The sequence below is a fragment of the Wickerhamomyces anomalus genome, assembly GCF_001661255.1.
Source record: "Wickerhamomyces anomalus NRRL Y-366-8 unplaced genomic scaffold WICANscaffold_2, whole genome shotgun sequence".
Lineage (NCBI taxonomy): Eukaryota > Fungi > Ascomycota > Saccharomycetes > Phaffomycetales > Wickerhamomycetaceae > Hansenula > Hansenula anomala.
In genome coordinates, this window is record NW_017567111.1 from 2,011,275 (window position 1) to 2,026,306 (window position 15,032).

General features: G+C 35.4%; 6 protein-coding genes across 6 annotated transcripts; 1 reads left to right on the plus strand and 5 right to left on the minus strand.

Annotated features, from left to right (window-relative positions):
• Window positions 1-768: 768 nt before the first annotated feature.
• Window positions 769-1,744, minus strand: WICANDRAFT_90969 (uncharacterized protein; the record flags this gene model as incomplete). Its single annotated transcript, XM_019186267.1, has 1 exon — window positions 769-1,744. A coding segment is annotated over exon 1 (535 nt), but the record flags the coding sequence as incomplete, so codon positions are not given.
• A 1,111-nt stretch (window positions 1,745-2,855) lies between these two features.
• WICANDRAFT_99915 (isopenicillin N synthase family dioxygenase) lies at window positions 2,856-3,952 on the minus strand (the record flags this gene model as incomplete). The annotated part of the gene is made up of 2 exons (XM_019186704.1): window positions 2,856-3,159; window positions 3,204-3,952. The coding sequence occupies 2 exons, from the start codon at window positions 3,947-3,949 to the stop codon at window positions 2,856-2,858; spliced, it is 1,050 nt and encodes a 349-aa protein (XP_019040653.1).
• Window positions 3,953-4,439: 487 nt separating this feature from the next.
• On the plus strand, window positions 4,440-5,694 carry TSR4 (small subunit rRNA maturation protein TSR4; the record flags this gene model as incomplete). Its single annotated transcript, XM_019182694.1, has 1 exon — window positions 4,440-5,694. Exon 1 carries the CDS (start codon window positions 4,483-4,485, stop codon window positions 5,692-5,694), a length of 1,212 nt encoding a protein of 403 aa, XP_019040654.1. The 5' UTR covers window positions 4,440-4,482.
• IFM1 (translation initiation factor 2) lies at window positions 5,646-7,969 on the minus strand. Its single transcript, XM_019186268.1, has one exon. It carries the CDS (start codon window positions 7,857-7,859, stop codon window positions 5,793-5,795), a length of 2,067 nt encoding a protein of 688 aa, XP_019040655.1. The 5' UTR covers window positions 7,860-7,969; the 3' UTR covers window positions 5,646-5,792.
• Window positions 7,970-8,063: 94 nt separating this feature from the next.
• Window positions 8,064-9,401, minus strand: DBF4 (protein serine/threonine kinase activating protein DBF4; the record flags this gene model as incomplete). The annotated part of the gene is made up of 1 exon (XM_019183293.1): window positions 8,064-9,401. One exon carries the CDS (start codon window positions 9,399-9,401, stop codon window positions 8,064-8,066), a length of 1,338 nt encoding a protein of 445 aa, XP_019040656.1.
• A 556-nt stretch (window positions 9,402-9,957) lies between these two features.
• On the minus strand, window positions 9,958-14,691 carry SWR1 (chromatin-remodeling protein SWR1; the record flags this gene model as incomplete). Its single annotated transcript, XM_019181451.1, has 1 exon — window positions 9,958-14,691. The coding sequence occupies one exon, from the start codon at window positions 14,689-14,691 to the stop codon at window positions 9,958-9,960; it is 4,734 nt and encodes a 1,577-aa protein (XP_019040657.1).
• Window positions 14,692-15,032: the final 341 nt, after the last annotated feature.

The window sequence follows — 15,032 nt, forward strand, 5'->3', positions numbered from 1 at the left end:
AATTATATTTTTTTTTTTTTTTTTAATTGTATCTGATGTGTATTTATAAAATGCTAAAATAATGTACAAAATCACTGGGGACTCAGTCTATGACTGATAATTTATAATAAAAGGGATAAATCAGAATAAAAACAAGTAAGAATGAACTAAAAAATTAAATATTATTAATATTATTCATGTATTATATACTATAAGTACAGCTACATGTGATATTGCATGCTATTTATATCATAAATATTATATTTATAACAATATTATTATATAAATAATGCCGCGCCTGCACAGCTAGGTTTTTTAGTTGATAATTGATCTAGTTACCTGTTTTTATTCTGCAGATTTATCCCTTTTATTATTATAAATCAGCCTTATTATTAGACCATGAGTCCCCACTAGCTAGTGATTTTGTACATTATAACATTAATTATATATAAATATTTAGCATTTTAATTCTCATGGCCAATAATATTGTTAATATATTATAAAATATTGCCGGAACAATTTATATAATGTAAATTAATATATATTATATAATTTGTGAAAATGAATTATATTCGATCACGTATAAGTACCAAGATATTATTGCAGTTCAATATCATATGTGGTACAATATTGTTAATAATTATGAAATTAAACGCTCATGCGCCAGCTTATAGCTAGCTCATGCTACTAGCGCCTATATTATTATATTAAAGGCCATGTTTAATGTTATAATAGTTGTAACATCATGCTGACGACGTAAATTTATGTAATTGATCACCTGTTATATACGCTATTCCTACTTTTAATCTTCATGATGAGAGTTTAATTTAATGGTAATTTGTTTAGTTGACTCTACTGATCCGTCTGAACCACTAGCTCGCTTAATAGAAGTCTTATAATTATCAAGTCGCAGTTCATGAATTAGTAGTTATATTATCATTTTTAGGTATTGATTATTAAATACTCAAACCTCAGATGGTTTATTAATGAAAAATACTTTTGGTTTAAACGTTGCAAACGCTTCACTATTTGTTGGATCGTTATTTTTGAGACTGAAAATCATCAAAGAAGTGTCCATGAATTTTGATGAATTGATAGTAGTTGCCTCAATAACCTCCTCAAGAATGTCACTAAGCTCTTGCCTCTCCATCATTTGACCCCATGAAGGCATGAATCTCGTCGTTTCAGCATGTTTCGCTTCACAAAGCTCTGCACAATCCCATTGAGCTTGATTAAAGTCAAGCATATTCCACTGATCGAGCTCTAACCGTCTAGGGATATGTGTTCTATCCATCAATTCATAAAAGTCATTAAACATTCCCTTCACAAACAACTGCAGTTCAGGTTTTGACCTTGATTTGATTACTTCAAATCTCTTCCCATTAAGGTATGTCTTATAGATTAAATCGTACATACGCTCCTGTCTTTGTCTGTGCCAGTCACGAGAATCAGATTTTACTATTTCAGAATCAGAAGTTTCACCAAAGTCTCCATCATTACTTTCTTCTGGAATCTCAACGATCATTTCTTCAGGCTCATCAGAGGGATTAGAAGAAACAACACGATTTTCTGCTTCATAGCGATCCACATTCTCCATAAACTCTGAATATGAATCTTTGAGTTGATTTCTTTTATCTTGAATGATTTTATCATTTACTTGTTGGTCTGAGCTGAAGGCAAACTGATATTTTTTATTCAAACTCAAAGAGGCCATAAAATTTGAAAAGGCCTTGAAAGGAGGAGCCTTTATTGACAAAAGTGAATTATCATGAACATATTCACTCAAAAGAGAGCCAACCAATGATCTTTCACTTAATCTGCATGTTTGAAACTCATCCAAAAACAAAAGATCCACTGAAAAGGACTTAATGAACTTCTTCATTATAGAATTTTCATTATTCAGAACTCTAGAAAAAAGTAATTCAAAAGAATTTGAGCGTGAGACGTAATCCATAAAATATATTTTATGTTTCAAATAAATGTCTTGAGTATCAATATATGACGTAAAAGGGAGCCCAAGTTCATAGTCCGTAGTTTGCGATTGATTAAAATGATTCAACACCATTTTTTGTAGGCCTCTGGCCCGTATTTTGTAAGTAAATTGCTCCCTATCATCATTAAGTGCCCGATCAAAAGCATCAGATTTGTAAAGCAAATTCCAGTATTCTTCAAAAGAATCAAACCTTTTTCCAAATTGAGCTGATAAAATAGGGAATGTAACATGAATTCTTGTTGGTAAGATTTTTGGAGCTAACAACTCCAAAAATCGTCTATTGAGGGAAAGGACTGTTGTAAAGTCACTGGGATCCATATCAACAATTTCATCGAGATTTGAATCAACTTCATAGTCATGGAGGTCGCAATCGATAGCTGTGAAGCTCATGAAAAAAAAGATCTGAACAAGCACCTCTTCCGGTAGTACAGTCATAGTTTGAGTGTTCCGTGGAGTCCATTATGCATCTTGGAAAAGAATCTGAAGACGATTGGCCCATTTATATACATATTGGCTCAATTTTTAGAATAGAGAGCAGTTTTATCTAAACAGAAAAATCTCGGGTCTATGAGTTTTTATGAAAACACACAGTTTGAGTTCGCGAAATTCTGGAGATGATTACGTGAGTTTGTAAAAAAAAAAAAAAATTCAACTAATCTCAAATCAAATTAATACAACAAAGAACATTTATTATAGAGCTTGATTTCTAAACCTTATGATCGGTAATTATTTGTTTCAATGTCACTTATAATATTAATATACTTGAAGCTTTCTAGGTAACTTTTTATTGTAGATTTTTGGCTAGTGAGTGCCTAACATATCTAATTCGCTGTTCCCAGATAGAATTTAGTTCTACCAACAATAGTTCGTAAGAAACCAGGTATCAGTATCCATAACCTTTCTCCTTCTTCTTTTTAGAAGTTATAGCTCTGAAAACCAGATATTCTTTGATGGACTTCACTTTGTACCTGTAAGGATTGGCCTCTGAGACACAAGTGGGTATAGGATCCATCATCATGGATTGATTGAATCCAAAGAAGAAAGGAATTGAATAACGTTTATCACCAGAGTTATTAACGACACGATGCACAGTGGACACAAAAGTGTTGTTTGTCATTCTCATTAAGCAATCTGCTATATTGACAACTAGACATCCAGAAATTGGAGGAGCTTGGATCCATTTCCCACTTTTATTCAAGACTTGTAAGCCAGAAACATCTCCTGTATTCACCATGGTGAATATTCAAAGTCAGTATGAGCTCCAATACCATTTTGATCATCTTCACTGTGTTCTTGCACAGGATAATGAAGTATCCTCATACTAGCAGCAGGATATGTGACGTATTTATCGAAATAATCTTCCTCAAGTCCCAATGACAAAGCAAGGATTCTTATCAATTTTCTAGCAATCTTCAAGCATTCTGCGTGATACTTGAACATGTTTTCTTTGAACCCTGGAAAATTTTCAGGCCATATATTCTCAAATGCAACACAATCATCAGATGGAGGTGGCTGAGCTGGGTCTTGTTCACGCTCATAAGTAAAATTAAATGCCTCCATTAAATCTGGCTGTCTTCTATTTCCAGCATCGAATGTAAATTTACCAAATGGATGGTACCCTTGATAGTTTTCATCCTCTAGTAAACCAGTAAATACCTTCATTTTTTCATCTGTAGTTTGTTCATGAAAGAATTTTTTACTCCAGTTGAAGGTGTTATCAACAATATCTTCAGGAATACCATGGTTCTTTGCATAAAAGAATCCAACATTGGAACAAGCATCAAATAATTCTTTGGATAAAGCAAGCCTGTCATCATAATTATCCGAATACATCTTCTCCAAATCAATGATTGGGATTGAATCAAAATCACCCCTAGACGATTTACTTGAATCTAATTTAATAATGGTACCATTGTCCAGCTTCAAAACAGTGGGATCTGGTGTGATTATTGATGAGTTTGTCACTGACGCAGTCATTGTTGATTGATGAAGGGTAATTTATGTGAAAATACCATGGAGAGCAGTAACTTTTTATACAATTTGAATCAGCTGAAACCAGACAATTACGAACGATTATGATCAATCAGCAAAACATTTGTTCCCTGGATTACGATCTACCCCCATTTGAAGAAACTGATCTTATCTTGATCTGATAACACTTGCAAGCGCAAAAGCTTAAACATTGCGGGCATTGACCAAAAAAGAAGCTGATACGAAATGAAACAAGTCATCCAAGTCCAGCAGTACAATTGACTTCTGCCTTAAACTGCTAACAGTCCTCCTTTCCCAACTCAATGAAGTTTTCACGTCTTCTCATTTCCAGTACAAAAAAGATTTTTCAAATCATTGATTTTTATCTCCGAAGTATTTCCGAATTACGGTCAAAGAGGTCGGAACTCTTTTTTTATTTTAATTTTTTTTTCATATGTGTAGAAGAGATGAGATTGTTATTTAGTAGAATTCTGGAGTTTTGATTCACTCGATAGAGACTTTAAGCACCAGTTGTCAATATGTCGTCAAGTGGATACTCATCAGATGAAGAAGAACCAGAAATCCCAAAGACCTCAGGGGTTTATCTAGGATTTATTGACGATGATTTTGAAAATGCTGGTGAAGAGCCAACTATAGAAGACTCATTCGTTGGAGGTCAACCGGTTTGGTTACACCCAAATTCCAAACCGTCAGATGATATGCTGTCTTGTAAGAACTGTGCTGGTCCTCTTTCACTGATTCTACAAGCTTTCTCTCCCCTAGAAGGTGCTTTGTATGATAGAGTCATTTATGTTTTAGCATGTAAGAAACCATCATGTTCAAGAAAGAATGGGTCAGTTAGAGTTATAAGAGGTATTTCTAAGGATCCTAAAAAGATTGCTGAGATAGAGAAAGAACAACAAACAGAATTGAAAAATCAACTGGATGAGAAATTGAAGCTAGATGAAGCAAGGAATATTAATCTTTTTGAGGGAGATGCTTCTGCAAATCCGTTTGGTGGCTCAGGCAATCCATTTGGAGGATCAGGAAATCCGTTTGATTATAATCCATTTGAATCACAAAATAAAGAAGAAAAACCGAAGAAAGTTGAAGATACTAAACCAAACTTTGCATCAGTTGCAGCAAAAGCTGCACCTCCAAAACAGACAAAACAAAAATCTTCAAACATCAAGAAGTTACCAGAATGGCCTGGTTATTTCATTTTTGTTGATCAAGAAAAGTTCAAAAAAAAGAACCTGCCAAAATTACCAGAACATTTAAAAATCAGTGAGTCTGCACTAGACACAGAAGCTGAAGTCTCATCATCATCCACTACAAAAGATTTGAGCCCAGAAGCTCAGCACCTCTCCAACAACTTGCAAGACAGCGTATTTCAACATTTCAGTGATATTGTATCATATAACCCATTACAAGTATTACGTTATGAGCTTGGTGGGAAACCTCTTTTGTTCTCTTCAAAAGATGACGTTGCTGCGAAAGTTGCAAAAAACCTTGTTCCAAACCCAGGATTTAATCCTTCAAGCTCGAGACACTTTGAATTACAAATAATGCCAAAAGTGATAATGGATTTTGAAAGAGATGATATAGATATTGTTAATGGTATCAATTGGGGCACTATTTTTGTTTACACAGATGTTGAAGATTATATACCTGAACTTGATGAGAACTATGTTGGTTATGTGGAGGAATGGGCAGGTGTTCAATGGGAAGAGGAGGTTCAAAGAAGATAATAATATAAATTTTTTTACAGATTCTCTTTTTGTTTCTGATTTGCTTCATCATTAGAACAAAATATGTACAGATTATTTTACACTATCTATAGTTCATTTCATAAATATCTTGGGACTTCTTTTTCTTCGTAAACTTGTATAACATCACCAGGTTGGAAATCTTCCCAGTCTTCAAGTTGAACACCACAATCTCTTCCTTTAGCAATCTCTGAAACCTCATCCTTGTTGTGTTTCAAGGTTGTGATTTTCCCTTTATAAACTTCTTCGTCATCCCTCATGACTCTAATACTTCCCGATCTCACCAAAGAACCAGATCTGACTTTACAACCTGCAATCTTGAACGACTTCTTCTTTTTACCTTTGATTTCGAAAATTTCTCTAACATCAGTTTCTGAGATGACATTTAATTCAATGATTGGTTTCAATTCTTTAGAGAGGAGTTTGGTAACATCTTCAATTAAATGGTAAATAACATTATGTGGTCTGATATCAACTTCTTTTTGGTATGCCTTGTTGTCAATATCTTTTGGAAGCTTCAAGTTAAACAATAAGATAGAAGCACCAGCTATTTGTGCTCTTTCTAAATCAGTATCAGTTGGTGCACCAACACCAGAGTACAAGACAGTGCATTTCACTTCATCATTGCCTAAATGTTCAATACTTTCAACAATGGCTTCTGCTGAACCACTGACATCAGCTTTAATGATAAATCTAACCTCTTTAGCCTTTTCGGCTTCGATTGTTTCTTCAGTTTCAATATCAGATTCTTCCAAACCATATTTTCTCATTTCCTCCAATTTTTCTTGTTTTTCAGCTTCCTTCTTTAAATCTAATCTTGTTTGGTTAATAACATCAACATTTTGCGCAGTCTTCTGTCTGGCAACACGGTTTAATCTATTTTCAACAACCCTTTTAGCCTGTGCTTCATCTTTTGCTTGCAAAACTTCATCACCAGCTTCTGGAACTTCTTTCCAACCCCATAATTCCACTGGAGAGGAAGGACCAGCTGTCTTGATAGTTTTACCACCTTCATCTTTAATCGATCTAACTTTACAGTATGTTGTACCTGCGACAAGAATTGAACCAGGTTTCAAAGTACCTTGGCGGATCAAAACAGTTGCAAGTGGACCCATACCTTTCTTGACTTCAGATTCAACAACCCAACCTTCAACAGGAACATTAACTGCTTGAGCTTTCAAGTCCAAAATCTCACTTAAAGTAACAATACTCTCTTCTAACTTTTCCATATTTAACCCAGTGAGACCAGAAACTTGGACAGTTTGTGTATCACCACCATAATCTTCAACATCAATATCATTTGCTGCTAAATCGGAAATGACCTTTTGTGGATTAGCATTTTCCTTATCACATTTATTAATTGCCACGATGACTGAAACACCTGATTTCTTGATATGTTTAATAGCTTCTTTAGTTTGCGGCATAACTGAATCATCAGCAGCAACAACCAAGACGACAATATCTGTGACATTTGCACCTCTTTCTCTCATTTTCAAAAACGCAGCATGTCCTGGTGTATCTAGAAAAGTAATCACCTTTTTAGAAATAGGTGTCTTCACAGAGAATGCACCAATATGTTGGGTAATACCACCATGCTCCTGACTAAAGATAGAACTTTTACGTAGATAATCCAAAATTGTTGTCTTACCGTGATCAACATGTCCCATAATGGCAACAATTGGTGGTCTTGGTTTTAAAAGCTTTGAGTCTTCAGCTGGCGGTGAAGCCACCAAATCTTCTCCTTGACTTTCTGCATTGAAATTCACATCAAATCCATATTCATCAGCAATGAGACCCGCTGTTTCTGAATCTAAAATATAATTATGGTTCATATCTTCGAATCCCATCTCTTCTAACCTTTTTGAAAGATTTTCATATCTCACATTCATCAAATTTGCAAGCTGAGAAACGGTGGCAAAATCAGGAATGGTTATTTTGATTCTTTGTCTGCCTTTAAAGTTCTTGCTCTTAGGTTTTTTGGCAAATAATGAGGATGTTGTACTTAATGCTCTTGTGGAATCATTGTTGAGTTGGAACCGACATTTTATAGTATCTTTCGATACTGTATTCACACTAGGCAAATTTCTTCCTATAGGTACCGAATATTTAAAGGCACATCTTACAGAACTTTTTACAAGCTTCAACATATTCTTCTGTGAGTGTGAATTTTGATGTGTTTTAAAATCTGGAAATATCATACATGTACACTATCTTGAGATTTTTTTCCACTGTGTAAAAGAAAAATAATCGGTATTAGCACTACTGCTTTGAATTACATAATCTTCATAAATGAAAGCTTTCTTTTGAAATTAATATACAAATGGTCTTGAATATGATGCTGAAAGCTTCACCTATCTTTTAAATGCAATGTCATCATTAAGTTTGTCAATTAGGTCGTCAATATCTCTGAAATTGGAATTCTCCGTAGCAAATGATCTGTGTTTTCCGCTTTCAATGTGTTCATCAAAATCATCAAAATGTATTCTGCAGTTTTCACAATAACCAGCAACTTTTGGTTTATTCTTTGAAGCTTGTGTTTTTGAAAGTTTCTGCTTTCTAACAATCAATTTCTTAGTTAAGGAATTGACTTGTTTTGAAGCAACTGAGGAACCAATTGGTGCCAAACCATTTTTAGTTTGCACTTCTGTGGATTGTTGAGAAACATTTGTTGATCCATTAAATCCTGACGCCTGTATTTCAAAATTATCCCTTTTGGTAGCTTCCATGAATTTATTGGAAATCAATGATGGTTGCCTTGATAAAACAAGACTATTTTCTGGAAGAGGTGGAGGCATATTCAATGTGCTTTCGCGCTCACATAATGTAGAATCACTTTCAACATCTGAATCATCAGAGAATGGATTAGACTCAATTAATTGGGGATCAAAGTCATTATAAACCACACGAAGCTTATCTCTATATCTCTTGTTTTGCTCGTCTCTCAATCTCCGACGCTCCGTTTTTCTAGGTAAATGTATATCAGCTGGATCAGCTAGAAATGGTGATCTACCATAGGTGGATGTGAAGACATGAGGCCAAGGTGTTTTGCTAGAACTTGTATCTTTAACTTTCCATTCTCTAACAGCAACTGGTCTAGTTACCTGACGTAAATCATAAACGTAAAAAAAAGGGTGTTTGAAATAGTTGAAATCTTCTCTTTTGGCGTTTGGATCACGATCATTTGGACCATGTAGTTTCTCATCATGTAATAGAGATGATAAATGTCTGGCATTCTTCTGAGCAGTCTGGACCGGTGACGTTATTTCACCTAGATTCTTTAAAAACCTGAAAACTTTCTCATAATTCCAAAACTTCAAAGGATGTGGAGATTGAAGCATATTTCTAGGAAGGTCAGTTCTACTGCGTCTTGAAACAACAATTGTTACTCTATTATCAAAAAATTGCTGAATTGTGGCACCGACCTGTGTAAAAAGCTTGATGGCTTTTTCCTTCTCTTTCTTCTTGATTGACGAGAACTCACCTGTTGAAATATCATTACTATCAAAGTAAATGACCGACTCTCTCATTATACGTCTCCAACTCCTCTGCCAGTCTGAAAGATCATTCGCAGCTATTTCTTGACGCAGTTCATGCTTTGTGGATTGTGCACCGTTGTTGCTTAGCTTTTGTCTTTTGACGGTTGGTGAATTGGTCCCAATATCCCTCAAGGGTTGTCTATGAGCTTCCATGATGATATATTAGTGAATTAAATGCAGCGGTTAGGTTGGTTGGATAGGTTGAGTGAATGAAAACAAATGCTGTGTGGATGAAATTAGATGGGAACTACCGTGTAAAAACACAGGTTGATGACGGGGACGCAATACTGAGCTGTTCAGACTCCAGTTCTGTTTGTTCAGGTTGGTAATGTTATGGTTTGTTGACCGTTTATGGGATCCTTTACTGGTTATTTCACCTTGAAGTCTTGTGGTTCTATAAAAAATTTTGGTTTTCTGTTTTGAAGGTAAACAAACCCAAATCGGGCCAACCGTGAAGAAATTTTTGGTTTGCGCGACGGAAGGGCAACTGTCGCGTAGTGGGCTCGTGGCCCCAGTAACCAACGCGTTCCTCCTTCTAAAGCGCGACGCTAGACGGGAATCGCTAGGCAGAGGCTGCCTAGAGGCTAGAGCCTAGTACCTACCAGTGACTCGTGAGCACCATCCAAGCTTACAAGATTCAAGTACAAATATCTTTACATTACTCTTATTAAATACAGGTCATGAATTATAATACAACCAAAAACAGAAATCAATCATAATAGTGACCATTGGCAATGAATCTGATCATATACTCATCAATATGACCAAAACTTTCATCGTCAAATTCATCATCATCCACAACGCCAGCTTTATTTACGCCAGGTGTGGCACTTGTAGAGTTCACTTGGGTTGACTTATCTTCATTAAAGTCCTCGTTATCCAAATCAACTTCTTTCATTGCTTCTTTAGCAGCCTGTGCATCAGCATCATCTTCAGCCTGAGCTAAAACATTACCAATTTTTGTAGAGTCACCAAATAGTGGTTTAGTATCCAAAATGCTTGAATCACCAACTTCGTCACCAATTAAATCCTTGACCGATAATTTACCAAAATAATCAGTAGTAAATTCACCTTCTTGTATAACAACATTATCCAAATGTCTTTTCTGATTTGCCTTCTTCAAAATGTTAGATTCAATGGTATATTCACTGACAAATCTATAAATATGAACGTCTCTTGTTTGACCAATACGATGGCAACGATCTTGACATTGTTTATCCATTGCAGGATTCCAATCAGAGTCATAGAAAATAACAGTATCAGCACCAGTCAAATTAATACCTAACCCACCAGATCTTGTTGATAAAATGAACACCGTAATTCTTGGATCTGAATTAAATCTCTCAGTTAAGATTTGACGATCTTCAATCTTTGTAGCACCATCCAATCTCATATATCTGATACCCATAATGTTCAAAAATTGTTCCAAAACGTCCAAGACTTTGGTCATTTGGGTGAAGATCAAAGCTCGATGTCCACCATCTTTCAACTGTTGAAGCAATTTGGCCAGTTTTTGTAATTTACCACAATCATATAACAATAAACTCTTATCAGGAAATTGTATTGAAAGCTTAGTTTGTAACTTATGGAATGGATTAGCAATTTGACAATCATTAGAAGTTAATTCTTGCTCCAATTCTTTAGTGACCGTTAAGTGTTTCATATTCATGGTGACAACTGCAGGTGTAACAAATGCAAATCTATCAATATCATCCTTCATTGACAGTATTCTTGTTTCTAAGGGCTTGATGAACTCTTCCTTTGGCGAAAAATCAAGCTCAACTGGTTTGAAAACATTCAACATTTTGATAAAATTATAACCGTATTCAGGAATCTTATCAGTTCTTAAATTATTAAGGTATAATGCTTGCTTTAAATTTTCCAATAGTTCTAATCTTTCATGGTACTTTGAGTATTGATAAAAATTTTGGATATTGGAAAAGTTTGGATCAACTGAAGCTGAAAGGGCTTCCTCTAAAGTTGTGATTTGATCAACCAATGTCTTCTCGAGTCTTAATCTCTTGATCGTGGATCCTTGATGGCTCGTTAGTTGATATTCAATTGCCGTGAAAACCAGATTTAAGACTGACAAGTCAACTTTTTCATAATGGTCATTGGCATGAAACAGTTTTTCAACAATCTGATTAGTGGTTTCATAATAAGTTGGGATGGCAACTGGAACAGCAAACGAAGTTGTAATTGGTCTTTCTTCAAATAAATCAGGATGGTTACAAACTTTTCTCAACTGCATCAAGGCATTAATAATTGAAATATAGTTTGCATTTTTCAAAGTCTCTTTAGTATCACTTCTTGCCAAGTATTCATGATACAACTTGTACTGTCTTTTGGAGAGACGACAATAAACAACATGTTCGTACTTAGCAGGCATTTGAGCTTCAACATCAGCTTTCAAACGTCTCAATAAATACGGTCTCAACACTTGATGTAATTTATGAACAGTCTTTCTAGTTTCCTCATCAACTTCTGAATTATCACCACCTTCAATAATCTTATCAACTGGTTTACCAAACCATTGTTGGAAATCATCCAAGTTAGCAAAACCTGATGGCATTGCTTGATTCATCTTGGTGGAAGGCATCAAGAAATATAACAAAGACCACAATTCCATGATATTGTTTTGCAATGGAGTACCAGTTAGCAATAATCTGTTTTCAGTGTTGAAATTCAATAATGCATTCCAACGGTTAGATTTGAAATTCTTGATATTATGAGCTTCATCTAAAATCATGTATCTCCAACGTTTTCTTCTGAATATTTGTTGATCTTGACACACTAATTGGTATGAAGTAATGCAAACATGGAAAGTATCAGGTTTATTCCAACCTTTTCTTTTTTCCTTTCTTTGTTGTGGACTACCATAATAAACCATAACTTTGAAACCAGGAGCAAACCTTTTGAATTCCATTTCCCAATTCAAAATAACAGAAGTTGGCACAATAATCAAATGTGGACCCCAAATACCTTTATTCACTGCAAGATAACAAATTAAACTAATAGTTTGAATAGTCTTACCAAGACCCATTTCATCAGCCAAGATACCATTTGTATGATTGTTGTATAAACTAGCCAACCAATTCAAACCTTGTTTTTGATAAGTTCTCAAGTCACCCCTCAATAATAAATCAGGATTAGGAACATCAACTACACCATCACTAGGCTCATGTGATGCGCTTCTTGATTTCTTGGAATCATCTTGGATTGTTGAATCAACCTCTGAATTTTCAATAGCATCAGGGGTAGGGCTTGATATTGGGACTTGTTTCTTCTCATCATCATCCTCTGCCAACCCTGATTCGTTCTCAGATTCTTCATCTGATTTATAGGATGTAACCGATTCATCATCACTTTCTTCATGTGTAACTTTACCAAACAACGCGGCCAATCCACTAGGTTTTGAGTCTTCTTCCTCTCCTGACTCATCTTCTGATTCCTCTTCTTCACTGGATTCAGATTCAAGAGAATCGTCACTGTCTAACAACGAGTCCTCATCCTCGTTAGCAAGTTTAACTGCTTCTTTCTCCTTCTCAGTTAATTCTGGAACTTCGATTGGAGACTCTTCTTCTTCCTCTTCTTCTTGTTCTCCTTCTTCTTCCTCCTCTTCTTCTTGTTCTCCTTCTTCTTCCTCCTCTTCGTCAATTTCTAGATCTTGCAAATGTGCATATTTGGCTCTTAGTTCTTCAACTGTCAAATTAGCATCATCTTCATCATTGGCAGCACCATTGAGGTTCCCATCATTAAGTCCATCACTACTAATCATATCAATATCTTTATTTTCGTCATCACTGTCATTATCTTCGTTATCACTCTGTTTAGTCATTTGTGCCTCAAGTAATTGTGTAGAATGCTCCAACATCTGACTTAAATGTTCTTTACCTTTGATACGTCTCAATTCTTCAGCTTCTTGATTTTTCAAAATTCTGTAAGCTCTTTCAGCCAACATCCATCTTTTTTTAACAACCTGGACAGCATTTCTAGCTAGTGTCTTAATACGTCTTTCCTCTTCTTTTCTGGCACGATCAGCAGCTCCAGCAGCTCTTTTAAAATGAACCTCAATCATATTGGCGACTTTTCGTGCTCTTTGAATTCTTGCTTTTCTTGAATTTTCGAATAACTTTGACATATGAACAGCTTGTGCAACTAAATGATCATGATGTGTATGTTGGTTCAATAATGGATTTCTAAACGGGAATGGTGGGGGAACTTTTGAAAAAGAAAAATCATCATCAATTTTCAAAACATTATTACCAACAGCTTTCTTAATCTTGGAAAGTAATTGTTGTTGATCTTGAATGTGTTCTTCATACTCTTGATTTGTCACATCTTCATCTAGTGATTTGTACGAGTTCAAGTATTCTTCCAAAGATTCGAATGCAGGTTTGGCAATATGATCAGGGTTTGTTATTGTAGCTTTTGGTAATGATAGCTTGACTTTGATTTTCGGTATTGGACCATCTGTGATGTACGGTTCTGGGGACCCGACATCAAACTCTGAATCGGTTGAATCACTAAGATTATTCAAATCATCTTCATCGATGACCTCTTCACTATCATTATCATCTTCCTGTTCTTGCTTTATCTTTTTTCTATAAGCTCTTTTTGGTTGAGGTGTATTGTTATGAACTCTTGGTTTTCTTCCTCGACGTGCTGGTGTTTGAACTTCTTCTTCTTTAACTTTTGAACGTTCTGATGAAGAAACAGGTTGTATTATCATTGGTCTTTTCATTGAAGATTTGACGCCGTTATGCTTTGCTATTATAAAATGATCTTGATAATACTTTACTGGATTGAATATCTCTTCAGCAAATGTTGTAGCGGCTTCGTCAACTCTTGATTTCAGTGAATCCTCCTGGTTTACTCTAGAGCTATGTCTTGATCTTCTTGATGAACGATGGTTAGAATCACCACCATTGGGCACTTTTTTGCCTTCATCACTCCATAAATTATAATTTTCTTCAACAAAATCTTGGTAATACTTTGGTGGAGGAGCTGTGGGATCCCATGATGCTAATGATGTAAATTGCTGTAGATGAAAGAGTTCTTGAGTCAAAAGTGAGTGTTTTGCAGCTAATTTCCCTAGTTTATCAACTTGAGATAGATTGGATTCTTCAGAACGGTGCCTTTCCAATTTTTTTGTATCTTCAATAAGCGTAGCATCCTTTGTTTTCTTCACTATTATCTCTTCTTCGGGCTGATTTTCAGCTTTGATATGAGATTTGCCGTTCGATCTAGCATTCCTTTTGGTTAACGAGTAATTGATCTCACTATTCCTTGTGCTTCTCCTTCTCTTTGGATCCGGAGATTCTTCAGATTCATTATGTGCTTCTTCATTATCATTGATTTCAGTGGAGCTATCAACAAGCTCACTGTGTCGACGACTTTTGGCATTAGTGCGTCTTGAGCCAGGAGTTGATACTCTTGACATATTCGGTCTTCAACGCACTTCCGTGATAGGCTTTTTATCTGGCCAGTCTTTCAAGAAATGAAGGTATTGTTGATGAAACTGGTTTTGTTGTTGTTATGGTACAATTTAATCCCGAATTCAGGACTCCAACAACTTGAATAAAGCAGCAGGTTTTTTGGTGGATCAATCTCCCAGGTATATATACAAGAAAATGGCGCCTGCACTAATCACAATGGAAGGTAGTTATAGTGGTCAATTGATAAGTTTTGAACTGAGTTTGAACTTGAGCTTCTTGGGCGCTGAATGTCCTTTTGGTAAAAGTCGCGAAAAAAAAAGATCAAGGAATTTTCGATTTCGAAGGC